Source organism: Antedon mediterranea, chromosome 9, assembly GCF_964355755.1.
Source record: "Antedon mediterranea chromosome 9, ecAntMedi1.1, whole genome shotgun sequence".
NCBI lineage: Eukaryota > Metazoa > Echinodermata > Crinoidea > Comatulida > Antedonidae > Antedon > Antedon mediterranea.
This window is the reverse complement of record NC_092678.1, coordinates 20,810,980-20,838,969: the sequence shown is the minus strand read 5'-3', so window position 1 is coordinate 20,838,969 and position 27,990 is coordinate 20,810,980. Positions and strand designations below refer to the sequence as shown.

General features: G+C 33.0%; 1 protein-coding gene across 5 annotated transcripts; it reads right to left on the bottom strand.

Moving 5' to 3' along the window:
- Positions 1-47: 47 nt before the first annotated feature.
- On the bottom strand, positions 48-25,845 carry LOC140058507 (uncharacterized). Of its 5 annotated transcripts, none has more exons than XM_072104141.1 (23): positions 25,708-25,845; positions 24,920-25,020; positions 18,779-18,889; positions 17,367-17,585; positions 16,073-16,180; positions 14,546-15,826; positions 10,713-10,737; positions 8,341-8,529; positions 7,968-8,067; positions 7,627-7,777; positions 7,369-7,530; positions 7,056-7,167; positions 6,731-6,891; positions 6,451-6,565; positions 6,189-6,358; positions 5,905-5,991; positions 5,715-5,814; positions 5,342-5,549; positions 4,916-5,212; positions 4,633-4,799; positions 4,305-4,472; positions 4,104-4,182; positions 48-3,611 (listed from the first exon to the last, which is right to left on the bottom strand). In XM_072104141.1, the coding sequence occupies exons 2-23, from the start codon at positions 24,989-24,991 to the stop codon at positions 3,359-3,361; spliced, it is 4,335 nt and encodes a 1,444-aa protein (XP_071960242.1). In that variant the 5' UTR covers positions 24,992-25,020; positions 25,708-25,845; the 3' UTR covers positions 48-3,358. The 5 variants fall into 5 exon arrangements, with proteins under 5 accessions (XP_071960242.1, XP_071960243.1, XP_071960240.1 ...); XM_072104142.1 differs by lacking the exon at positions 10,713-10,737 and adding an exon at positions 12,228-12,278 and having other exon boundaries at positions 14,941-15,826; XM_072104139.1 differs by lacking the exon at positions 10,713-10,737 and having other exon boundaries at positions 14,467-15,826.
- Positions 25,846-27,990: the final 2,145 nt, after the last annotated feature.

Here is a 27,990-nt window from a genome sequence, read left to right as displayed (position 1 = left end):
AAACAACAATATGAATAAAATACACAAAAAAGAATAACAGACACTAATTAATCTAGCACCACTGTTTATTGCAGTTCCATGTTACATCGCTAAATACAGCAGAAGTCATGGAAATAAAAACAGTATAATCTGTGTTGTTTAATCGTGACCACAAACTAAGCTAACAATTATACAGATTTACCCTACTTCAATTGCACAACAGATACGTATAGGTTTAGGCCCATACTGGGCCTACAACTGAACTACGCACGTCAGGTCAATAAAGTTATAGTGAAGTCAGTATCATTTCGTTCTATACAATATGAGTGGATAAGTCGATATCTTTTTGAGTATAATACCTATAAATGGATTAGCGACACGCACAACGGGACAAAGAGTACGCGCGCGTACAATGGGTATCAACGTTTACACGCGCGTGTTAACCTTTCTAGAGGTGGGTAATGACTGCCAAATGGTGGTGTGAGTATCGATAGCAGATATTCTTTGACTGAGTTTGTTTTAATTGCGAATCACAGTAAAGCGATATTTTTTACAGTCCACTTAAAAGAGACCGCTTTTCTGTAAACTCAAATAAAAACTCAATCGTTAAAAGCTGGTTAAAATATGATACTAAACATGTGAAGAATTATGGTACCGACAAAACGATATTATGAAAGTGGAGTGGAGCTGTGGCTTGGTGGTTATGATGCTTGGCTACCAATCTAAGGGTCCTGGGTTCAAGTCCTGTCATATGTCAGGGTTTTTTCTCATGACAATTTACAACTCCACTCCCAAAGTTATGTAGAGCATCAACTAATTACCAAATAGATACTTAACGTTCATACAATTCTTAAATACTGTATGTTATAATGTTTCATAATATACGTTTCGTAGGTCATTATAAACCATATTAAAACTTATATACTAAAATAAAAAACACTTTTCCCAGTAATTACACCAATGCTTGTCCGAGGTTATTACTGTGGAGTTGTGTATGTATTGTTTATGTTATCTTTGTTACAACAAATATATATATGAATGAATACTATAAAGCCAGGGAAGAGTGTGTAGTTTCAATCTTCCCCAATAAAACACACTATTAAGGCAAGGTTATGTCATAAATAAAAACAAATCACATATCGGCAATTCTACAGCATGTCCACACAGTATAAAAACTATAAGTAATTTTGCCGTGTTTATCATGATTACATCATTATAAGCCCTGTCCACATCAGTATATTTTAAGAAATATAAATAAAAGGTGTCTAATGATACATTTGCATTTAGTTTTGACAGAAAAAATATTAGAAAAATTACATAATGAAAAATGATACTACAAAATATGTCCATTACTTTGAAATCAAAAACAATATCCTTGTTGTTTGTACACACATAAACAGTAATTCTTTTTCTACCAAAAAAACACTAAAGTAAATTATGATAAAATAATATGTTTAAATATCCAATGACATTAATCTAACGAACATACTAACAGAGAAATACCAAGATCTGTAAAAAGAGTGGATTAAATATCAGACCACACCCATTGAAGGTTGATTTTAAGGTGTGTTTAATATAAGACCACGCCCATGTTTCAACAAATAATGTCCATGTACTATTTGATAAAATGCATTTATGATTTTGTTGCTTTTTATGCTTTTTCAGCAATCAACATCAACTAAATTGTGAAAATGCTAATTATAAATAAATATTAATAAATATGTTATGGAATATTAATGACATCATACAAAAAAAATCTAAATACTTAATTTCACTCACATAAAAAGTATATTAAATATAATAATTATTATGATAAAATTATTAATAAATAACAAAAACTACTGTTGGCTCTAATTAATATAATTGATATTTTACCATTCCATATTAATTAAAATATTCAATAAAAAATGTCCTCTCATTAAAGACTCCCTCTAAGTTCAAAATGTCTTTCTGTGGAGGTATGAATATTACATACAGCTAGTCACATATATATAAATACACATTAATCAAACATTAGTTATAATTATTCTGAGTAGTGTTATATACTTACTTAAAATAACAAGGTTAGGAATGAACAGACTTATAAATACAAATTAACATGGAATCTGGCTTCAATTGAGTGCCTAAGGTACTAACATTTAGTTTCTAACATAGTTTTTGCAAACTTGAATACATACTTATATTAACAAGTGCCAAACAATTTTTTAGCAACTTAGGTACCCATAATACTAGGGTTATTTACTGTAAGTAGAGTAGAATATGTCTAAAGGTATATCATTATATTTCCAGTTGTCCGTCAAGGCATTAATGTTAAAATGTAATATTTAGATCATGCATTGTTTGTAAGACAGGCTTGATGATAATAATTCCTAGTGTTTTTTCCCCAATAAAACCAGTTAAATGACAAAAATGAAAATTAATAATGCAAAATACAGTACATATAATTCCTCAACTCAACTAAAATGTTACCCTTTCCGGTTTAGTAATATATTATCAAAGGCCAGACTGTCACTTCTATTCCACCAAATTGTATATTTTAGTCACATTATTAATACAACATTAAGATGTCACACTCATCGCCCCTTACGTAACACACTGTATCACCCATAACAGAATCCTAGAGCATAGCGTCTAATAAGCTTTATACTATGCTGCAAGAGACCATATCCAAATTATTCTACTGCAGTAACTGCAGTAATCACATTTCGTTTACTCTGTTACCTAGATTTTTTTGACAATCATACACATTGCAGACTGCCTTCTATATTGAAATACCAATGTTATTGCAGCAAGAAAGTGGAGTTACTGCAGTAAAATAATTTTGATCCCTATTTAAAACCTTACACCTATTGAATGTTTTGCTAAAATGCATTACATTTATATTATATAATATTTACACTAACATCACGATACATACACACAATACATGATATTTCAAAGCCACGCCATGAACAATATACATAAAAACTTTTTATATTATAATATTTACAATAAAAACAACCCACCATATTTTAATTTTTTTTTAAACTTCAATTTTCTTAAAAAACCTGGACATAATTACATTATAAATAGCTCATGCAGTAAGTAGTGGTTCTTACTTAATTAGTTAATTAATTAATTAATAAAACTTGTAGTTAGAACAGCATTTTTCCTTTTTTATCTACATTCGTTTAGATATACTCTCGGTTCATGTAACATGTTTAAAAAATGTTTTTGCAGTGATCACACTTCACCTATAAATATGGTAATTTACATCCAATCAAATATTGCTTCTCATATCAATATGAGTCTCTCATATTAACTAACCAATCAAATTTACTCTCTCATAACAGTTTAACAAATCATGTCAGGTATGTAAATTTCTTTTACCATCTTTAGATTATACAGTTTCTTCCCACATGCCGGTATCCCATGATGCCTTCTGTCTTCCCACGTTCACTTGCTGCTTCCCTTCTTCCCAGCTGGCTCGTTTCATTGTCTTCTCTATTTCTTCAATTTCTTCTTGGCCTTGGTCCAAAATATTAGTGATCTCCGAAAGCAAAGGACTCTGGGAAGAGCTGCTCATTCTGGTCATGTGATGTGACTGTATTTGATTGGTCGCACCCCGGAGTTGAATATCAGGCACGTCGGGCCTACATTAAAACAAAAGAACTTTTATTTTTTAAATTGTTTATTATTATTTAACATTTTATTTCAGGCAAAAAGTTCATGGGACACATACAGAGGACACTTTAAAAAGAATGACGAAATAAAAATATACTTTAAATTAAACTAGTATCAACCCATATTCAGAGGACACCTCTATAAAGCTTGGTTCCCACTAGAACGTAACGCAAGGACGTAAATGCAACGCAAGCGTTTTAACCAATGACAAGCGAAGTTATAGACAGTTAGCAATCACAAGCGAATAAGCCATCGCTTGTGATTGGTCAATTCACTTGCGTTGCGTTACGTCCTTGTGTTGCGTCGCTAGTGAGAACCACGCTTTAAGGGGGTACTTTGTTAATATAATAGGGATTATACTATACTGTAGTAACACATATTAATGTATAACAACAATAGCTCGATAGCTAAATTTATTGTATTTATTTTTTATAAAAAATAGAATTTTGTAAAAGGCTTACCCATTGTACATTTCAATGACACGTTTGGCAATGTCAGTTTTATTGTTTCTCTTCACAGTAGATGCTCTATCCTCACCTACTATACAAAAAAGACAGTGCAATTAGGAAACAGAACAATGAATACAATTATTAATGTTGAGAGAGGCAGGATTTTAATTATCCAACTGGCAGCTTAATAATTTTACGACTGTTATTACTTACCCAAATCAAGAACCATTTGATCACGTGGAAGACTGAGATAGTTAGAAGCTGCTACCTTGCTACGATCGAGACTTCTACTTCTGCGCTCAGCTCGAATGATAGTTGAAGTCTGCGACAGTACAGGACCATCTTTCATGCCACGGAAGTTGGACAAATACCCCTGATATTCTGAAATATAAGAATAAAGATATAAGTATTTCAGTTAAATACTAACTGTAATTTTCATTCTCACTGCAAATTCATTTAACACCCCTATACATATAAATGGTACAGTCCATTATTTGAATAAAAACATTAATACCATATTTAATATTGGCTTTTAAATTACCTGATGCCTGGAAGGGACAGTTCGGTAGGATAGCCTTACGTAGCAACACACAGAGGGCGGTGTTTACCACTTGCGTTGTAGGGGTTGGCCCACCAGCTGACGAACCTTGTACGATCGCTTCTTCTACAGCTGGTGCAATTTGTACATTCCAAGTCTTCGCCAACCATCTAAGAAAAAAAATTCAAAATCTTGTGTTAGCATTTCATAAAATGATAACGATGTCATATCACTACCATATTTGGGCATATCACTAGTTGGATAGTGTAGACAGAGCGTTACTCACCTAAAAACAACTTCTGGGTTGTGAACGTCCAGTGGAAAATCGTACAACAACCTTGGGCCTTGAATCGTCTCAACCAAACTCAATTTCTGCAAGTACTCGTTCAGTCGCCACCACGCACTGTACACCCAAGCTCCTAACAAGTTCTGGCCGTCAGTTGGTGGGAAAGGTTGACCTCCGTTGGCAGAGATCAAACGGAGACGGATATGGCGTGCTAACATACAACGCACCGGCTGATTATCCCATTTAAAATGTACCCAACGGAACAGCTGTTGCATGGATAAGTCTAGACCAGTCATCCTAAACAAAATATGGTTATATGTTATTTTTCATTTCATCAACGGAAACTGTTTTGCGTAATCAAATAAATTATCTCATATGTACTTCAATTGAAATTGATTACAAAGCATTGTGGGATCACTACACTACCTGTTCCTATTCATGGTTGCTATGATACAGTTCCTTGGATGTAGTTGGTAAGCTGGTGGTGATGTAGGGCTACTGGCTCTCAGGTGTTCAAGAGCTGGGATCAAATCCGACAAAATGATTGAAACATTGATTTGGTCCAAGCCGTCCAAAACCAGGATGGGTGCTGTCATTGGCCAATCACCTACATGTTCAATGGCTCGCAAGAAACCTTTAAAAAAAAAAAGATTAGAAAATGAGTCTGAAAAGCATGAATCAAGCCAGAACCTTGCGGGCACTAGAGTTGTCTTTCACAACTAAATATTAGAGACAATTCCTTAGCATAATGATCAAGATACTGATGAGGATTATTTATGATAATGATGATGGTGATTACCTTTTTCGATAAGAACTTTCTTTAGGCTTTCTCTGGTAACATTATGTTGCAGAGGTAGCACAATAACTGTACATCTCAATCCTTCTTTATCTTGTCTAGTCTGTGAAGAGAACACATAAGTTATTTTGAATGAAAATGAGTAGTGTGAGATAATAGGTTTTGGACCAGCTGTGTATAACTAGACACTAACCTTAAGGCACTGAGCAAGTTTAACAGCGACATGTGACTTGCAGCAGCCAGGTGGTCCATAGAACACAACGTTACGGTACTGTTCAACCTGTAGTATAAGAAAAAAGTGTATATATAAACAAAATTAGTATAATTGGTAAAGAGATGGCTATTGTAAAACAGAGTCTTATTGTTATCCCTGCCAGATCTCAGTGAGAACAAGTATGAACTAGTGAGAACCAGTATGAACAAGTATAAAAAGCTAAAATCAAATCCAGTGATAACTATCATATGAATATTACTCACCAATCGTAAGAATGTCTGCAAAGTTTTAGCTGACACATGACTGGTATAGGCCAACTGATCCAGACTTCCTTTAGCTACTGATTTCAGTCGAATCTCTATATCAGATCCGGACTTGGTCAACACATATGGAGGAGTGGATGGGTATTTATGACTGGTCCATGTTACACTACCTGAGCAAAACAAAGATAATGATATTTTATTTTCAATCTAGTCTAGTAATAACCTAGTTCCGATAGACTCTGAAGAAGAGAAAGAAGCTTACCTAGTGTGTAAGAAGCAATAGCTGCTGCATTTAGACTAAGTTCCATCTCTCCATCTGGTGTATCTTCTGTTGGACTTCCATCCGTCTTTCCAATGCCATCAGCTCCATTTAATTCCTGATTGAAGAAAAACCATCAAAGTTACGACAAGCTGAAGTCTAAGGGTTTTGATGGCTGTCTATCAACCTCTAGGTTCAAATCCAATCTGATGACATGATCTTTTCAAACTAATTTATGCAGACAAACAATACAGACTGATATTCAAGACTGGCAAGTCTTTACCTTTGTATGCTGCATAAGAGCATTTGCTACACTGCTATGAAAAGAAGTCCAATTGGTACGCTTAGAGATCAGTATACAGCCGATGCTGCAACGCTGACAACTCTGTCCTTGTTCTCCATCAACAACAACTGCAACAATCACCTTGATACTGTCTGGTGAACCTGATGAACAAAAATACACCATCGTACTAAGAATGGTCTGTAACATTTTATAAAAATTATACTTTAAAGGAAATAAATACAATTTTTCAGGATGTCCCTTTTGAAGCAATAATCTATCATTGATGAATTCTTAACCCCAAGAAAATGTTACTGTAAGCACTTACTGAAAGCGATAACTCGTTTACAGGTCGGTGTGGCAACATCATGAGGAGTTCGTTGCCACATGTCAAGAGCTTCCAGATCTAGGCCGTGTCGACAGAGCAGCTCAAGAGCTTCCTAAATTACAACAACAAAAAAATGTAGTCAAGATTTTCTGTTTCAATAGGGAGATTTGAATAGACTAAGTTATGATTGGTTATCCACTTCATGTTCTAGGAGTAAAGTCCATTAATACAACAATTATATACTTCCCCAGTGTTGACAACAGAAGCAATAATGGCCATTAATCTAGATGTCATGTATGTATGATAAACTTACAACATGTCCAAGAGAGGCTGCAAGATGTGCCGCTGTCCATCCTTCTTGGCTTGCTGCATTCAGCTCACTATGCAGACCTTTAGCTGTGAAGTGCTGAAGCAACACTTGAAGACACTCAACATGTCCTCTCTCTGCTGCTATATGTAAAGGAGTGCATCCAGTCTAAAAGTAAAAGTAATATTATTAATTTGTACATTAATTGTAACAATACTAAAAAAATAGCCACAAAAGGTTCATTAAAAAGAGTAAAAGACATACTTGTGATCGACACAAACTGGAAATACCCTGGCTTAGAAGAACTTGAACACAAGCTCCAGAACCACTGCTAGCTGCCTGATGCAAAGGCTGCCATCCTATGGTATCTGGCTGGCTTGCAGGGCTGCCAGCATCGAGTAGTAACTGCATACATCTAAAAGAAGATATAAGAATAACATCAAGATTAAATGGATATCACATAAAGGAACTGCTAAAAGAACACCAGACTACAGTAGAGAAGGATGAGAACTAAGTTGATATCATATCTTAAAAACATAAATGTACTAGGTACTTAAATGTTGGCTGTTTAACCTTTATTCAACCCCATATTTGATAGGTCTTACCTTGCATGTCCAAATTTGGCAGCTGCGTGAAGCGGTGTGAAACCATCAACTCTAACGGCGGCGGCTGAACCACCGTGTTGTAACAAAGACTTTAAACAATCTGTAAAGAACAATACTTAATGTGACGTTGGTTGCTAGAGAGAATTAGGTACTGATAGATCAGATTTGCTAATTAAATGTGCATTGGGCTACTGTATGTATTGACTGATATATAATTAAGCTATCTTACAATTACTTGAACAGGGAGCTTTCAATTTGTGATGGCCCGAGATCTAGCTATTAATTAGGGTTGTGACACTCAAGTAATTATTCAAACCCTATTGTCTATTGTGCCTTTAGCATGGTATTATCACGTATAAAGCATTAAACTTACCAAAATGGCCATAAAGGGCCGCTATATGAACCGGAGTAGATCCATCGTCGGCAGTTAAATTAGGATCCAAATGCTGTTCAACTACAAGTCTATTAATTGCCCCTACCTCCCCCCTCTCAGCTACCAGGTGCAAGGGGCTAGCACCGGCTGCTGAACTTATCTGATGTCTAACTACTTGGCCAGAGAGACCTGCAAGAAATTAAATAACAATAATTTATATGCAAATAGGACCATGAATAATGCACGGCCACCTGTAATAATTTACTGACACAAACCAATCAAAACATCCTGAGGAAATAATATGCAAATGTTATTACCAATATGCATAAATACACAACTTTTAATAATATACCATACATTCTCAAACATAATACATAATAAGAAATAGTTTGTAAAAGAAAAGTGCAATGTTCTGTAATAAAAAAAATTATTTAAAAAAAAAGGAGGGATAAAAGATATGCAAATGACATGATGAATAATTCATTAAAACAATTATAAAAATGCTGATGTCAATAGAAAAATTCTTCATTCTGAAAGGTGAACCTGACAGGATTTATTTTTTGAGTACCAAATATTTGCAAAAAAAAGTTTTCCAGACTGGACTGGATATTGAATGTTTAATATTCTAAGAGTTAAATAAAGGTCAGGACATGAGGTCAATATCTGTTAGCAACGGGAAAAAATAGAATGGTTAAAAAATAGTCATGATGCTGATTTCTTCTAGCAAAATAACAATCACAGACTTTCATCAAATATTCATGAGATACAATGAATAATTAATATTTGCCATGCAAATTATCAGAACAATGAGTTATGATTGGTTGGTAACTGATTAGGAGCACTAACAAACTGGTTAAATAATGAATATTTATAAAATAATTAATTTATATAAATATATCATTGAATTGTCAAATAAATTATTAATCATGCAATAGCCATGTCATAGTTTTTTTAACTTTTTATATATTTAAACTTTTTTGTAAATTTTTAACAACCAAACTCCCTGCATGTTGGGAAGTTTTTCTTCAAATTTTGTGGTGTTAAATTATTCAATAAACGTTTCCACATAAATTTTAAATATGTAAACTAATAAAGTCAAATATGGTAATTAAAATAAAAATGAACATAAAATGAAATGTTTACAAAAATTCTTGCAACCTGTACAGTTGTTTACAAAATCGGAATAACTGTTATTACAACTTTCATAACAATAAATAAATAGTGATAAAAATGGTACAAAAAATTGTTAGTTGCTTCTTTCTAAATATATAGATACAAGGACTAAACAATATTTTGTACGATAATCTTTCAATTTAAAAAAAAATAAATATAATTTATTAAAAACAAATTGAAAAAAAACACAACAACAATATATAAATATAATGACAAGGTTAGAATATGTAAACATTTCAATTGTTTGTAGTCATAACTTAAAAATGCAATAAATAATATTTTGTGATTCAAAACAACTACAGCAACATTCTAGTCTTGTTGAAAAGGGAGAATTTATGAGCATTTCTTTTTCCTTCAGAAGAACTCGATATATGACTGTAATCTCATAAATTTAAGATTAGTTGTTAATCGAAATGTATCTGATCCTCACATTTTCCAAATACTCAACATGTGTATCTACTGTAATCTCATAAATTTAAGATTAGTTGTTAATCCAAATGTATCTGATCCTCACATTTTCCAAATACTCAACATGTGTATCTACTGTAATCTCATAAATTTAAGATTAGTTAGTCCAAATATATCTGATCCTCACATTTTCGCATAACATTTAGTTAACCTCAGTATCAGCTTTATATCAAACCTGACCACGCACATGTTCCGGTGAGAGAGAAATGGTAGATGATAGTTTGATTCAACATAGAAAGTTGGAAGTCATGCAGAAGAGACCAACCACACAAAGCAATGAATTTAAAGATCAAATTTGATATAGTGTATTTAGAAACTTATTCAAATCCTGATTCTTTTAAATAAAACTAAATATGTAATTATTCTTTTATTATCAGATGTTGTTTTAATGAAAATATTCAAATGTGAATCTCAGTTAGGGAGGTGTTGTCACTTTCTTAAATATTTCATTATCTTCATGACTGTTAATAAATTAGATATGTTGTTTTTTTGTTTTTCGATTAGTTTTCTGATATTTATAATTTGATTTCTGATTTCAATTACTTGAATTTGCATGAGGTTTCAGTCTAAACAGGACCAATGGCAATTTTTTTTACCATTATTAATTTTTTTTACCATTATTAATTTTTTTTTACAAGCCCTGTGTGATTGGTTAAGTGCAAGAAGGATGGAAATACATTCGTATGGAGGGGATAATGTGACAAATCTGCATTCGTTAAAGCAGTACTTACTCTGTGTCAGTAGGGGTATGGTACACTGTGCATGCCAGAATTAAGGGGGAGGTGAAGAAAATAGGTTAAGTCATTTTTATGATTTTTTTATATTAACTGTAATTTCTATTAATAAACATAGTGTTATTTTTTTTAAATATAAATTTGAAATATAAAAATGTATGTACATTGATCAATGTTTAAAAAAAAATGATGTACACATTTTACTTTAAAATGAAGATTTAATTTGAAATGTTGAAATGGATATTTAAATTATATTTGTTGATGATTAATTAGAAATAATTAAAATCATGATGGAATTTGCTTAAACACAACAAACAAAAAGTGAAGCAAACTTAGAAAAGAGAACGTCATAATAAATATCGAATATGAAAATCCTTGAATATAAAAAAAATATATAAATAAATAAACTTATAAAAAGCTTGTAAAATACATCATAATTATATAAATATTCCAATAGAAATGAGTGCAATTTAATTAAAAGCAATTAGAATGAAATATGACTTATTAATGGAAATATATATAAAGATAAAATAAAATGTCAAAGTTCAAAGGTTGATGATCTACTCCAGTCCAGCCCAGCTTCGCAATGCAATCAGAGTTTTGCAATGAATTCAGATGAAGTGTTAGTAGTAGCGTAGGAAAGGTTAGGCTGGGCAAGAAGCATGCTGGTGGTGAAGAGAGTGGGTCAGATTTAGGGACACACCCACACACATGCAGGGGACGGATTAACACACATCAACAGATATAGCACGCACACACAAACATAAAACCTTTGACCTATGGAAATAGATTACAAAATTTTAATTATTTCATTAGTGACAATAGAATTTGATCATTTCGAATGGGGACAAACAAACAATTATATAAAGCAAATATTTAGGAAACAAAACGAACAAATTAAAAAAATGCCATTTAAATTAGAATCTTAAAAATAAATAATTGTCTGTAACCAACAGTTTTGGATGTTTTGGTTGAATGATGTGAGAGGTGTTTCATTAAATCAGAACCACTACTTGCTTCTGTTCGCAACTTTTTATTGGAAAGTTAAATTTGGTATTAAGGACAAGTAAAACATATATGTTAAACTTGACCTGCTGACCATTAAAAAGAAATCCAATTTTACCAATGTGTGACCAATGCTATATATTATATTATATTAGTAAGCGAAGAGCATTTAAGGAAAAGCTTGAGAAGGATGATTAAGTGATGACCATTATTAATACATGAAAATGTCTACATTATAAATGTAATGTGTTTGAGCAAGTATTTGGTTCCCAAGAATAAATAAACAGCGCTTCCAGCATGAAACGCTATATTAAAGGTTATGTTCGTGAAAGGAAAGCGTGACTAGAGTGATAACTACCATTAAGTGCAGGAATTTGATATCTTAATTATGTAATTAGTGTTAAGCTTTAAGGCCGCAACACAGATGCATTGTGGGTTTAATGGAGGTTTTGAAACCTGCATAAGCCAATGTAAATGGATGGATCAAAATGTTTGTTTAGTTACTACCTCTATGGTGACTACTTTTACTTGATGTCTTTTGAGGAATTCTTGTATGAACTGTACAGAGAATACATTCTATTTTAGATGAAGTTTTCAAAAAATATATCACCCTTATTACTTTCTTTTATCATTTCAGTCTTATTTAATATTAGTGTGTGGATTGAGAGATATTACATATTAAACCGTTCAAGAATTTTGTTGAAATCTAAAGCAAAAGAAGAAAAAAAAACACTAAAAAATGTTTAACACTAAAATGTTAATAAATACACACACTTGGCACTTCGATTTAGGAAATGAACTTTAAAAAACTGTTTAAGAAATAAATTTTACTCTGATAATCATCATCACATTATTTATAAAAAATGTCAAAGTTCACACTTCAAAATAAACAACAGCTTGTAGTACACTAAAAATAGTTTGAAGTTCTCTCAATCAATCAAGCCTTTTTCTAAGGCCTTATAAATCATTGGTCTCTATCTCTTAGTTTTCCAGAAAATATTTATTTATCTATATATATATATATATTTCTAATTCTCACAATACTGTTCATTTCCTTCTCTTCACTCAATTTATTGTTTTATTTTTAAAATAGAATAAAACAAAAATAGAATTTTAATTTACAGGTATGGAGAATGGTAGGTTGGAGGCAATTGGTTAAAGTTGTTTCCACTGAACATGATAACAGTATACAAACAAAAAATCTACTCTAACTTTTATGTGAACTAAACCCTCTCCCCTAATTCTAGTGTATTAGGTGGTGCAATCTCAAAGATCTACTATTTAACTGCAGTGTTTGTTTTATATTTTCTTGTTACTTAATAAATTTCAACATCGCATAATACGCCCAGCCAAAGAAATAGGCCACTTTCAATAAATATAATAAGTTTATTACTGATTTTTTCTAATGTTTTATCATCTAGATATTCCCTCAACACACTCAACTAAAACCACATTAGCTTTAGCTAGCTTAAACTTGGTTTTTCAACTGGCCACAACACAAGGAGGTAATTTGATCAATGGGTCATCCAAAACGTCACTTGTGATTGATCAACCAACTTATGCTGTCATTGTATTGCATCCAATTGGGAACCAAGCAATCATCATGATCTAGGACTGTGCATGCTTAACCTAAATTGATCTTTCAAAAAGTTTAGAAAATGTTTACTGTTACCAAATTAAGTGGAAATAACTTATACTTTTTGTTGCATTAACCTTTGTATGAGCAAATCTTAAAACACTGTTTAAAAAAAAAGAGAAAGTGACATTGTAGAGACACCAAAAAGACACCAACAATGAAGCAGAACATCAAAACAGCAGCAAAAACCAGCACAGAGGACATGGCCAGGGAATCTTGGGATTGAAGTAAAGGCACTCTAACTACCAGTGGGTCATGTGACTGAAAGCGCATCACATAGTATCAATGTGACATAATGAAAGCTATGACTAGATACTATAATACTGGTATTAAAATGTTACTAAATTTTAGTTGTTCTAACATGTTGGTCACATGACGGTTCTAATATGTTGGTCACATGACAACTATAATACTGGTATTAAAATGTTACTAAATTAAATTTTAGTCATAATTAAATATTGGTCATGTGATTGTAAAAACAATAGCTATTGGCGAGGACTGTTATCTAGCTACGACTAGATTAATATTAATATGTTACTTTAGAAATTACATTTTATTAATTGTGCTTCTTGGTTGTGAGGCTACAATAAGTTTTTTTTTCTTTTCTTAAAATGATATTTAGTAGTGTTAATGTTTGTATTTTGACTTTTTAACTTCCTACTTCAGCAGCTGGAATTGGTTAAAACTGTATACTAGACAAGCCTGCATTGGTACAGAAGCACTTTGTATACTGTACTCAATGCAAACAGGTCTATATTTCTCTAAAGGGAACTAGCAAATAGTATATAGTTTTGTATTGTTTAGTTCATTCAGCTTATAGCAAGCAATTGCTAATGTTTTAAATATATATCAACCAAAAGCCCTAGTTATGTGGTTAATAAATAAAATGATATACTATATGTGTAAAACAAATCTTGTGTACAATTATACTAAAGTTTACAATTTTGTTTACCAGTATTATTTGTGTTATAAAAATATTTATAAACATATGTAGTCACGCCACAATCTACTAGTCAAGCTATAAGTAACCTAACTACAACAGCCGGTTTTAGTGCTAATAAAAGTAGCTAGCGTGCATGCCGTACTAGGAAGGCTGGTTGTTAGTAATACCTGTCAGTGTGAGGTGTGGAGCTGGGCTGGCCTGGCCTGAAGTAGAAGTATCCAACCTTCTTGATTCTACCTCACCCACCTGTGTGTCCCTGGCCATGCCCTCTGCGTTAGAGTTGTTACTGTTGGCATTAAGGGCGCCTGTTTTGTGCCCCGCAACTCCGCCCAGCTTACTTGCGTAGAACTGTTTGCGAGCCTCCACCAAAGAATCGGATTTTCTAGCTACCACAGTCTTACCAACTCCACTGTTAGTGTACCCGCTCGAAGGAGCAGATTTCTGAGGTATAAGGGTTGGTTTGTTAGGAGGAATAGGAGGGGGGTTCCCCCTGGGTGAAACAACCTTTTTGGATTGTGTTCCACCTTGGGAAGGTGCTTGAATTACAAGGGGTTGGTTAGAAGCTGTGGTTTGCTTAGAATTGTTAGTGACTTTGGTATCCCTAGACCTGTCCTCTCCAGTGTTGATTATTGAACCAGTACCTCGACCTGGAGAGCCAGGCTTCCCTTGCTGCTTTGTCAGTGGAAGAACTTTGGCAGTGGGAGGGTTAGCAGAGGCTGAAGCCTCACCACGTTTACTACCTGCTACACCACCCTGCTTACTTCTGTTGACTGGCGATGCCCTCCCGTTGTTGCTTCCTCGCACCTGTGTCGTCGGTGACGAATTTCCAACTTTTGGCTTCATCTTAGAACCTGGTTTGACAACTCCGCTTCCGGGTCTAGTAACTCCAGGATTTTTAGCAGTCCTTGGGTTATGAAGATCTTCCGAACTGGAAGAATTAGAACCATCAGAGCGATCTAATTTGCGATCTCTTATAACCTTAGAAGTTGCTCTTGTTACATTCGGAGTCTTTTGTTTAGTGTCTTTTGCAGGAGTTTCAACTATGGAAACGGAACTATTGCTTGGACTAATCTTTGAGTTTTTCTTGGCAACCTCTAATTTTAATTTTTGTTCTGTATTCGCTAAAGCTTGTTCAAGATCACTAATTTTCTTTCTCAAAATCTGAACTTCATCTTTTAGTTCTTTATTTCTGTTTTCTTCACGATTAAATTTTGCTTTTAACTGTTCTCTTTCAACATCAACTTCAGAAAGTTGCTTTTCCATCTCTGCCTCCCGTTTGGCAGCATCTTTTGATTCTGCAGATAAATAGTTTTCAGTGCTCTCCACCTTATGCTGGAGAGTCAGTAAAGACTGCGCCAACATGTCAGATTTTTGCTGCTCTTCCTTGAGTTGTTCTAAAAGGACAGTTCTTTCTGCCAACATAAATTTAGCAACCTGTTTGATGTTTTTACGTTCCTGAACAATAACATTTTGTGCTCTTTTGTTTTCTCTTTCCAGCTTCTTTTGTTGAGCTTTTTCAAATTCAACCTGTTCGAAAAAAATGAAATATAAGTATTGAATATTACATTTAAAATCTATATCTATTTAAATCTATAGCATCATATATGATTTACACTCAGCAAAGGGTATATAGGCACAAGTTTGTCAGAAGAGACTGAACATTTCTACACCCCTAAAGGTCACTGTGTCAAACAGAAAAATGTACAACCCAGATCATGGAGACATTTTCTCTTTTTGATAGTGAACATTATAAAGTTGCACCAGAAACATCACCTGTTGTATAAGACGTTCCCTCTCCTTCTCCAACATATAGGTAACATCATCTCCTTGAGCGGCGTCTTGTGCATGCTTGTGCCGTTCATCTTCCAACTGAGAAACAATCTTAACAAAAATTAAAATTTTTATTAATACTGTCTATAAGGACAAAATTAATGTGAAAAAATGATATTATTATTAACTATAATAATAATAATAAATAGGATTTATATAGCGTATTATGCAAAGCCTCAATGCACTTAACAAAAGAAATAAAAAGAAGAAAACCAAGAGAAAAATGTGTTGGTTTAGTGTTACCTACAGTAGGACCTGTAGGAACTAGTTACATTATTTTAATTTATTGTATCCATGCAGGGACTTATCTTTATCAAAAGGTTCCCTATATTATGACTTAATTGCACTTGCAGGGTAGTAAACACAATCTAAGAAAATGTATTTTCTTAAATTCAGCAGGATTCAAAATTGTAATAATACAGCAGTAACAAAATTACAATATTAATTTACTAATAATAATTTTTATCAATATACTAATATATTTATTGCTTCAATATGTTATTTAATTAATATGTAAATTTTATTTAGGCCTTGATATCTTTGCCTACTAAATAAAACATACGTATTATTCATACTATAATATACAGTATATTAATAATTATACTTGATGACAGGCTAAGATTATTGATTAACACCATTGTAATTGAACAAGTGGATCAATCAAATGGCGGTATGACACGCAAAAGACTACAGTGCATTCATCAATACTCATTAACATATGAGTCAGCTTGATTGTGGGTATTAAGTATTGGCTCAGCAAGCTAATTAACATCTCATTAAACATAATTAACACGCTTAGCTGGTACACAGCCATTACGGAAATTAGCAGTGTTTCAACACTTGTGACTAAAGGTTTTGGTGACAATGATAATTGTCACTTGAAGTTTATAATTTTAGATTGGTTCAAAATGCCTTATATATATTAATATATTTTTAATTTGATTGCAAAAAATAATTTCTATCAATATTATCAATAATCATCATCATTATTATAGTATATTTGTAATTATTAAAACTACTGTCTTATAAAACTTGGTTTTTAGTGGTTGGTATTCAGGATTCTCAAAATAAATAATTTTTTTACATTTATCACATTCACAAGGGGATTCAGGGTATTGGGAATATTGGACAATATCACTGTCTTGGAGGGGTGCTCAAATTTATTTTTAAGTTATGTTCTCCTCTCAGAGGTTTATCCGGGTAAGTTTTGCACAAAGTAGACTAAGAATATAAATACCTTTGCATGGCTTTCGGTCAAAGCTTTTAATTGGCCAATCATATTCTGCTCTGCCTTTTTGTGATGCGTTATCAGGGTCTGTAGGTGGTTGAGGGGGTGGTTGGCTTCTTCCTCTCCGGGTTCGCCATCTGGACGATCCCGGATTAGCGCAGCATATGGATTATTGAATATAAGTTTCTTTTGCACAGACTTGCTACGTAGCAATTTCTGACGCTCAAGCTATGAGAAAAGAAGAAAAGTAATATATCTATATTTAACATACTGATGCGTGTATCAGCCCGCACTGGGGGGTAAACATGGATACTTGATCATCATTATTCATTATTAGGTCCTTGTTTGAGTATAGCAATGTACTCTAAATAATACTACTTTATGCAGGCATGCTTCGTGGACTGTACCATTATTAGATATGGGTGTTGGACAAACTTTCTTCATTTTGTAGCCTCTTAAAAAGATAAAGCTCAGAACTACATACTGTACAGCTGTACAGGAACAAATAGCATAGTTAGTAATTAGTGTTAATGAAAACTGTTGTTTAAAATTATTTGCTTTTTAATTAATTATACTATAGTATAGTTTTCAAAGTACTTATTTTTATTTTATACGACAACATTTAATATTTTGGAAACTGAGCCAACATATGGTGTAAAAAGAAACAACCATATTGATAACTAGCACTTGCATCAAATGTCAGATCATTTTAATTAACTAGTACACTGATGATAATTATAATATAATATTAATATGGTATTGAATAATAAATGTGGCTGATCAATATTAACCACAAGCCGTTTGCAAATAAGAAAACAATAAAGGTACAGAATCAATATGATTAGTTTGGTTACTAGATGATATTGGGTAATATCCGCTATCGGCATCAGCTGTCTGCCTAGATGTCAGCTGGCTAGGTCATAGGGACGCATCTCATAGGCCTGTATGATCAATATGCCATTAGAGTGCATGGGGCAACTGAGCGTGTTTAATATGAAACACACGGTGGACACATATTGCTGGGATGTTCCACGAGCAGTGTCATTCAATTGTGTCAGAGTATCAACATTTTGGGGTTGTTTTGTACTACTGTTATATTTTCTACTGAGTCCTAACACATAAAAATACATTGATATATATTTTCAACTTGGCAAAATTAAATAAATGTTTTTTCCCTTTTCTTTTAAAAGGTCTTATTGTAAAAAATCAACAATACAGTAAAGCCACATTGAAATAATGGCATTGTTTATGGGTCATACCATTTCATAAAAGGGTTACAAAAAAATTCCTTTTTATAGTGTATAATCATTATTTTATTCTTGTCCTGAATGATTTTTGTTCTTTTAGGACATTTAGGAAATAGTGCCAGTGAAATACTATGGATTATAGGTCATACCATTATATAATAGGTGTGTACTCACCTTGAATTGATGAATTATTAGATCTCTGGTTTGTAGTTCATTTTCCAATAACCCTACCAACTGAATCAACTGTGCTTTGCCAAATTTATTGTCATTTCCTCCTTGGAAGTCCTGAAAATATGCAAAACAATCATTTTAATACATGATTGTAAATTTATAATTTATGCAGCTTCATGCGACCACATTTAAATAATATTGCACATATTTTGTATTCTCATAATTTTTATTCTACACAGAGTTCCATGTGAACACATTTCCCTTGCCGCAGGCAAACATTAATTTTATTTTTCAACAATTCAACATTGCCTGAGAACATATTAATGTTATTTATTCACAATTCTGTCATAACACACCATGTGTAAACATTGTATTACTCTCTATGTTGTGAATATATTTATACAATTCATTCAGCATTTTAACACATTTTATATGCTGCATTTTTCTCACACATGAATAAAAATCTAATAACAACAATCACTCATGTGTAGTAGCAGTAATGTTTTCAGGCTGATACAAGACAAATCCTTTTAACAATGTATGCTATCTGTACCCATAGAGATATTATAGTGAACTCTATGCTGTACCATATTTCTATTCAGATAACTACTACAATTGTTCGTATACACTTTTCAAACGTGAATCAATCTGTTTTCAAAAGGATTATCCATTCACTGAATGAGAATAGGTACTGTAGATTTTGATCTGCGACGACCTAGAAAATTCTAGAAAATCACCCAGGGCTGCAAATTAACTTTTTTACTTGGTAGCACTATCAAATTTGTATGATGGCTAATAATAATTTTTGGTAGCACCACCAATTTTTTTAGTAGCACCTTTTCATCGACAACTAACCCCCTTCCCTCAAACCCCATCCGCGCAGATCCGTTTTTAGTTTAGTGGGGGGGGGGGGGGGTGTATAAAAATGAAATACAGTACAACCTTAGGCTGGGGGTCAGGAGGCCGCCAATGGCCCCGCTTTGGGGGGGGGGGCGATTTTTGAGTAATTATAGGTTGTTTCAATCGATTTCTGAGCACATAAAAATTCAGCACTGAAGAATTCAATTAATTTGGGTTATGCACATTTTTTAGGCACTGGTCCTGATGCGCCACTTATATTCACGCAAAGATCTATTATTGTTACGGTACAGAAAGAAATTACTGCTTTGTAATATACGCGTAACCTTTCGTAGCCTACGCGTAAATAGATCGTAGGTTATTGTTCGCTAAACCATAGACTTGCCCCAAGTCTGTATTATCTTTTTTTTAATTTATTTGTTTTTATTTCGACCGCGATTTTTGTCTGAAAATACAGACTTGTGAAACACGTATAGAAATCGATTTGCAGACCGCAAACATCCGATAAGAATGACGTAGGTTATCATACCGTATTTGGCTATATGGGGCGGGCGGTATGTAAATATGGATTTCGAATCAAGTACCAATGATTATTTTGTTTCGAATACGTACAGTGCTGAATGTACAATCGAGACTGTTGAAATATAAAATCGTAATGCCAAGTTGTTTGTTTATTAATTGTTTAGTCCTTGGCCTAGGCCTCTTTCGTAGGTCCTACTCAACTCGCACGTATGACCTGCCAAATAAAACGCCAATAAGTCGAGACCACCGGCACACGAACAGGGCTACACCACCACACAGAACAGGACAGGGTCTGGGTGGGAATTAAATCAAAATTATCTCCGCGTAATAAATGATCCATTTAATGTTTGAATTGCGGAGAAGATAGCCTATCACATCAAGACGAGCATGTTCTTGGGAAAAATCCCATCAAATGTTTACAACGTAGCCAACAACGTAGCCTGTTTTATCTACGAAGCTACTTCGTAGGAAAAGTTGCGGTATTTTCTCTGATATATAATTTTCGATAATCAGAATCTGGAATAAAGTATTAAATCTACTGATAAACAATACTGCTGTTTAATCTATATAATGAATAGATATTATTATATATATCATTAATTACATTATTTATTAATCATGATATAACCATTTATACTGCCTAAAAAATGCTGATGACTGCGCGGCGACAATCCTTTGTATCTACCGCGCCCGCCCGCGATTTTTTTTTTCGTACATAAGTTGGGGACCCCCTCATGAAACGTCACAAAATAAACATGAATAATTCATCAGTTAAATATGTTATTCCGTGTGCACCCAAGCGTATAGGAACAAGAAGTGATTACACAACTGCGATACGATACTTTCTACAGAAGGCCTAGGATTCCAAGTCAATTCACGTGATTGCCTTTGCGCACTCTTCTTCACACAAAATGTGTCGAGTCGAGGCTAATCGACAGCTAGGCAAGACATTAAACTAAGTAGTAATTCATTGGACATAGCCCAAAGAAAGCTTAGACCCACAAGAATAAAGAATGTGTATAATTTGTGTACTGTATTTTTTAAAAACTTTAACTTTAAAACAGATGATTTTCCACGAGGTTTGTGTCGTCCGCGCGTCACACTGTGCTGTGTGTTTGGTGTCCTTTTGTGTGATTGGGTAAGGCAGCATGCAATAAATGGACAAACTTCCAATCACAACGAGTGTAAAATGTTTAGGGGCTTTGTACGCTTGAATGAACCTGACACCTTTGCGGCGATCGCGGCGGTGACTAGTGGAAACTCCTGAGCCTTCCGTAGTAGAGAGATTAAATTACACAGTGTTTGAAATAGGGAAAACACATCCGACTTCAATTTGAAACAACTCGCACAAGCAGACGATCTTGTCGCGCTATGCGCGACCTATTCTGTTTCTTTAGTCGCAAACAGAAAAATTAGGTCGCAAATGCAACCAAATACCCCTTAATTTGCAGCCCTGTCACCATATATTTATTGTGTGTATCCAGTGGGTATGGGAATATGACAACTTGTTCCGTGTTTCTTGACTCTACTTTGATAGATTTTAATGTGTTTATCAGTTGATTTTATTTTATTTTATACACTTCATTACTATATCTTGTTTTGTATTCATTGTGTAAAGTAATGATCTACTGTATGTATCGATGTAAATTGGGGGGGGGGGGGGGTAGGATAGGGGTTGATAGTTGCTTTTGCCTTTTTTTACTTTTCTGTTAATTGTTATATTTTATATTGTGAAGGATGCACCTTTGTGCTAAGTGTGCCACCGATCTAAAGGTGTAATTCCAAATAAATAAATAAAATGTCATGATGTAATAATATGTACTGTAGGTCGTCGCAAATTTATTTCAAGAAATTTTAAGCTTCTTAAAGTCTACAGTATAATATTAATAAAATTTATTAATAACCAAAATTAATTTACTGTACATTTAAATTTTAATTTTGCTAAACAACATGAATATCTCAATATGACTGGAGTAATTAAATAGTAAACACTGACATTTACACAGTATATCATATGACCTTGATAAACCAATGATATTTGACCTATTATAATAATATCCATGGTTGACCTGTCATCACTGTAAATGCCTTGAGAGCACAGCAGGAGCTCTACTGAACCAATCACTGATGTATAATCCAACCAAGCATGCAATATTCAGGAGAAAATTATGTCATATTTAAATATTTAATATAATTTTTCATACATACCTGTCAATGAGTTATTTTATAATAATCTAATTTTTGTTTCATTTTCAGATCATAACCGATGGGTTTCATCACACTTTGTCTGTGGCTATTGCAATATTGTTATACTGTATTGTAGTTATTGGATTGGGAAAAGTCCTACTATAAATATACTACTGTACTGTATTAATACAGTACTACCCAACATCAGAGCCTCCTGTTGTTATAAAATACTGTAGGGATCATGTCGAAATTAGTCTACTGTACTGTGTTAGTAGTATTAGTACAGTAGTTATTATTATTTTACTGAAAATTTACAGTACTGTAGTTACTGCAACAAATTCTACATTATTTTTACTGAAATAAAGTATGCTTTAGTTTGTTTATGGAGATGGAGTTTGGAAAATAAAGTGGATGAGGCGGTCACAGCAATAAACACTGTGTTTGATTACCGAACAAAATAAGGATAGTTACTGCAGTAACTGCATTAAATGTTCGCATGGTTACTTTCATGATATACTACCATACTAATACCTGTCTTACAGTACCTTTAAAGTAACATTTTTAATTAAATCTTATGTTTCATGATTTATTCTATGTATTTATTAAATGTCAGATGGAATTAATTATAAGCATGATTTTCCCTCTCATCATTACTTTACACAATTTATGTATTAAATACTTACTATTCTAATTATTGAATGATATTACTACTATACACCAAGAGTACTACAGTATACCAATGGCGAAGCTACTGTAGTTGGGTTTCTTTTCCCTTGGATTTCCCCTTCTGAATGATCAAGTATTTGTTTTTGAATTGATCAATGTCCTCAAGTAAAATTCCCACTTAAACTAAATGTTAAAATCACTGTAAAGTGCTGAAATCACCACAAGATATTACCCATAATACTAATAGTCTTTTACTCTATCCAAATTGCCTACACTTTTCAAAATGCCAAATCTGCCAACTGAGAAGTGAGATAGATTTCTAATGTTATAAAATTCTGTCAATGATGATGATGCTGATGATAATGGTGATGATTGGTATGATAATGTATGATGATGATGATGCTGATGATGATGATGATGATGATTATGATGATGATGCTCATAATGGTGATGATGATGATGATATCGATATTGATGATGGTAATGATGAAAATGATGATGATGGCGATAATGATGATGATGGTGATGATGATAATAATGATGGTGAATGATGATGATAATAATGATGGTGAATGATGATGATGAATTTGGTTTAATGTGGTTTTCTATGTTTTCTGGACGTTTTTTTTCAGGTTGTACAGTAGCAATACCCAATTAGATTACAACACAATGATACATAGTATTGCAGTACATCCTTTTGTCAACAGTAAAACTTTGTAAAAAATCGTTTACGTATAAATGATTTTGTTACGTAAAATCCAAAACGTGAACTTATGACCTTGTAATCATGAAAGCAGAAATACAATCAACATTCATTAAAATGTTGAACTAATTGACAAAATACAGAAAACAATTAAAAGGAGGATCAAGCATCAATTAGATAATGATGGGAGTGAGTGCAGCGGAAAGACACCAACTGATGCTATTTGTTAGATAATAGAGATTTCAGCAGCTGTTACGTTTGTTGCATAGAATGATAAATTTGATGCGAGTGAGTCACAACTACAGACACTCTGTACTATTCAATCAATGATATTTTGAATAATAAAAGATTTAGTAATTATTAAAAATACCAAAAAATTTAACAAATGGATGATTGAATCAATAAAATTTGACAATGATGTTGCAGTGATATAATAATGTTGTTGATGACAGATGAGGAGTAAGATTAGAATAAATTTGTGATATTGTTGATGACAGTGACAATGCTCCAGACAACGACATGATAAAGATGATACTTTGATATTAAAATGTTGTTGTTAATGATAATAAAATGTGGACATACTGTATAACAGGCAGAGAGTCTGAGCTATGCTCTCCCAGTACTTTTTACAAAAACTGAAGAAACGTTTTTTTTTTTGGGTGTTGGGGATGTGGAGGATCCAACTGAGTGCCCTCAATCAATGTTTAATCCTCTCTTCACCACATGGATTCACCCCTGATGAATTGCCAATAACAATTTTAAACAAAAATAGAAGTTTGATTTCACATTGAAATATATAGTAATTGTCAAATTCATTCCTACATTAAATAAATTCAAATGGATACATGGTAAGGTCAAGACACAACTTTGCACTGATTATTACTATTTTAACTAATTTTTAGTCATTTGTAATACATTTCATTTCAGTCCTTGACTGTCGTTTTGTAATATATTTTTATATACCGAATAAATAAATAAAATTAGCTGCATTATGGGAGTGTATGTTTACATGCATGTTTGCAAAAAGCCTAGGGTACAGTGATTAGAGGTTTCACATTGTGCGCTTTATATACTATTACTCTACCATTGTTTGCATTGAATTTTCACCAGTTTTATGTATCTAATGTGTAATTTTAAATAACTATCTTTTACCTTTTCTAGTCTGAGGAAAAAAACTCTTTCAAATAAATTAGTCACAAGTGCATTACCTGAGAATTACTTTTTGGCCCTCTGTATTTGACCGTATCACTCTTAATTCCAATTTCTCCGTCCTCAGACATGATGGCGCTTTCAATATTTCAAATCAAATCTGAAAAGCAATTTCAATTGGTTTACATTTACTGCTGCAGTATGTCAGGTAATATCAATTAAGATGTATGTATAATTATCATATTTATAAACGCACCAAGGCATTTATTGTTAACTAATGTACAAGCCTAAATTAAAGATAATACTTTTACACTCTCAGTTTCATTGCCTCGTCTTCTGGATGGGATAAAGTCTTCCCTGTGTACACTACATACATAAAACTTGGTACCCTATGCTGCTGTGGGTTCGTAGAGGGTGTGATGTTTAATAATACATTTAAAATAGTTATTTATCAAAATAAACCAACAAATATTCATTTTACTGTCGAAATCGAGGTACAGTATTGAAAATATAATAAACAAAATTACAGTATTTATTTGTAATTTTACTTTCTATGAATATATGATGCTGGCTGACTGCTGCAAAATAAAAAATAATAAAGGACAAACACAAAAGCAATCATCTTGCAAATATAATTATAAACTTATACATATATTAACATAAAGCCAAACTCTCTAGGCTGGCAAAAACACGGTGAAAAATAAGCAACACACCACCACCCATCGGCTATCATCTCTCCAGCTACTGGAACAAAAAAGTGGAGGTCGACTCCAGCTGCGGTCACTCTCCACATCGTTTCCAGATTGGCGGAGGCCTACAGATAAAACACAAAAATATAGATACCTACGTCTTTCATTCTTGTACAGCTATAAAATATGTAATAACTATTACATTATAAATAATTTGTTAATCTTTTGAAGGGCAGCATGGCACCAAAAACATTGATGATTCATCATTTCATCTTCAAAATTATCTCTAAATTCATTCAATAATAACAATACCCATTTCCGGTTCAGTGTCATTTCGGTTGCCGGTACGGAAGCTTGTTTCCGCCCAATTTTAGAAAACTTCTGTTGGGATTTTGAAAATACCAGTCGGCTGAATTATCAAGCATGGACATTTTTTTTATAAATTTAGTGTTTAATTTGTATTAAAATGTATCTAAAAAATTCAGACAATCTTAGATGGGCGTTTACAGGTCGCTTTTAGTTTTGCGAAAAAAAGAAATGCTTATCATGCTATAGATTTTTTTAAGCCGAAAAAACTACAGGTTTAGGCCTAAGTTAAATTATCTATTAATTTCGCTATATTTCAGAAAGTAAGCTGATTTTTTGGGCCTAAAGAAAAAATATGAAAAATAATGACAAAGAATTTATAAAGATACAGTAGGCGTAATAAGTAATACTTAAAGGCGATTAAAATTGATAGAGCAATTTGGGTTTAAGGCATCAAACCAATATTGAAAATCTAGAATGAAATTTATATTTAATCAATATTTATTTTTTTCCCTTATTTTAAGCACAATACTGAAAAGGCTAAGCAGTGGCTTTCTTAGATTTGCCTCCTCTTTTGTTTATATCATAAAAGAAAGAGAACTGATTTCATCAATTGATGAAAAGCGCCAATAATAAATGGTAAACTATAGACTACACTGAGCTAAAGTAGGCCTACAGAAAAATGGAAAAAGAAGAAAAGCCAAAGAGATTTAATGTTCTATTAAAGCTCAACAAAACATGAATCAACACTTAATCCGCAATCAGCATTTTATGAGCTTTCTGTTTCCATATTTTGTTCAAGAAGAAAATGATTTCAATTATTTTTAAAGGACGTCGATAAAATAATAGGCCTACACTGAGTTGATTTTAATCCGTTCGCATGACTAAAATTAATAACACGACATTATAAAACGATTGTAAAATTGGTGATGATCAATTTTAAATATCCACCAGTATACTGGTATATTTTCCCTCAGGGCGTCATAAACCGTGTTCCGTTTATATTTGTTATTATTATATTGGTTTAATCTTATTTTAAAGCTCTGTCTACACTATCAAACTAGTTTGACAAAAAAAGCGTCATGTACCCAAATGTGGTAGTGATATTCTCAAATAGTAGTGATATGACATCATCATAATCCTAATTATATCGGCACAGCACTTTTTTTTTTATCACAAGTAAAGTTAGATAGTGTAGACAGAGCTTTAGAATCATTACATCGTGCGTTAAACTGTTTATTGTAAAATATCTAGTTGGTTTTATTGACTCAGAACATGGAGGAAATTCCTCCATCCTGAGAATAAGCTACGGCGAGGATTGCAATTATATTGAAAATTCGGAACCAAAATGTGAATAATTTAGATTTAAAAGAGAACTGAAGGTGCCGGTTGAACCTGAAATTCCGACAGAAATTCCGACAGAAATTCCGACAGACAATATTCGACTGTAAGACTATACAGAACGTACACATATACGTCTAATAATATTTTGCAGACCTATATTTGTTTTGGCACATTTGATTCTGACCCTCATCTGCACCCTTCCAAAAATACTAAGCTTGAACAGTGAAGTGAATCTCTTTGTATTTTATATTATCTTATCATTTGCCAAGAATGGATCTTCAAAGACAGACATCTGTGGGCCTATGACCAAAAAATGGATCTGTCTCAAAATCGTTCAGAAGTTTCTTTTTCAAAGTTTTTAAAAAATAATTTATAAAAACATTAATAATAATAACCCAAATATTCTATAATTTACTTTATATAACGATTTACCATCTGAGATGAGATTCAATAACGTTCCTGTATTTAATATATTATGTGGAATTGATTTTCTAGTAAGCAATAACTTGGTATCCAGGGAGATATACAAAACACTTGTATAGACTATCTTTCAGTAGCCTATATGCGACCACCAACGCATGCAAAGAAGAATGGAGTTATTAATATTGATATGACTCGATGATTCTAACCCAAAGAACTTGGTTTGGGGAGTGACAGTGGAAGACAAGAAATGGGAGTTTATATACAGCAGGGAACCCAAATTAGTAATCTCCTCTCGGAAAAGTTGGTAAATATTATGTAAAAAAGCACAAGCATGAATTTTCTCTCTACACGAACGAACAGAATAGAAT

Bases quoted from the DNA above. Each gene is read 5' to 3' on its own strand.
- LOC140058507 (XM_072104139.1), bottom strand. From the start codon at position 24,991: ATGTCTGAGGACGGAGAAATTGGAATTAAGAGTGATACGGTCAAATAC. The intron at 7,168-7,368 runs GTAAGTTTATCA...GTTGTAATTTAG, and splicing joins CAGCCTCTCTTGGACATGTT to GAAGCTCTTGAGCTGCTCTG. The intron at 4,800-4,915 runs GTGAGTAACGCT...TTTTTTTCTTAG, and splicing joins AACCCAGAAGTTGTTTTTAG to ATGGTTGGCGAAGACTTGGA.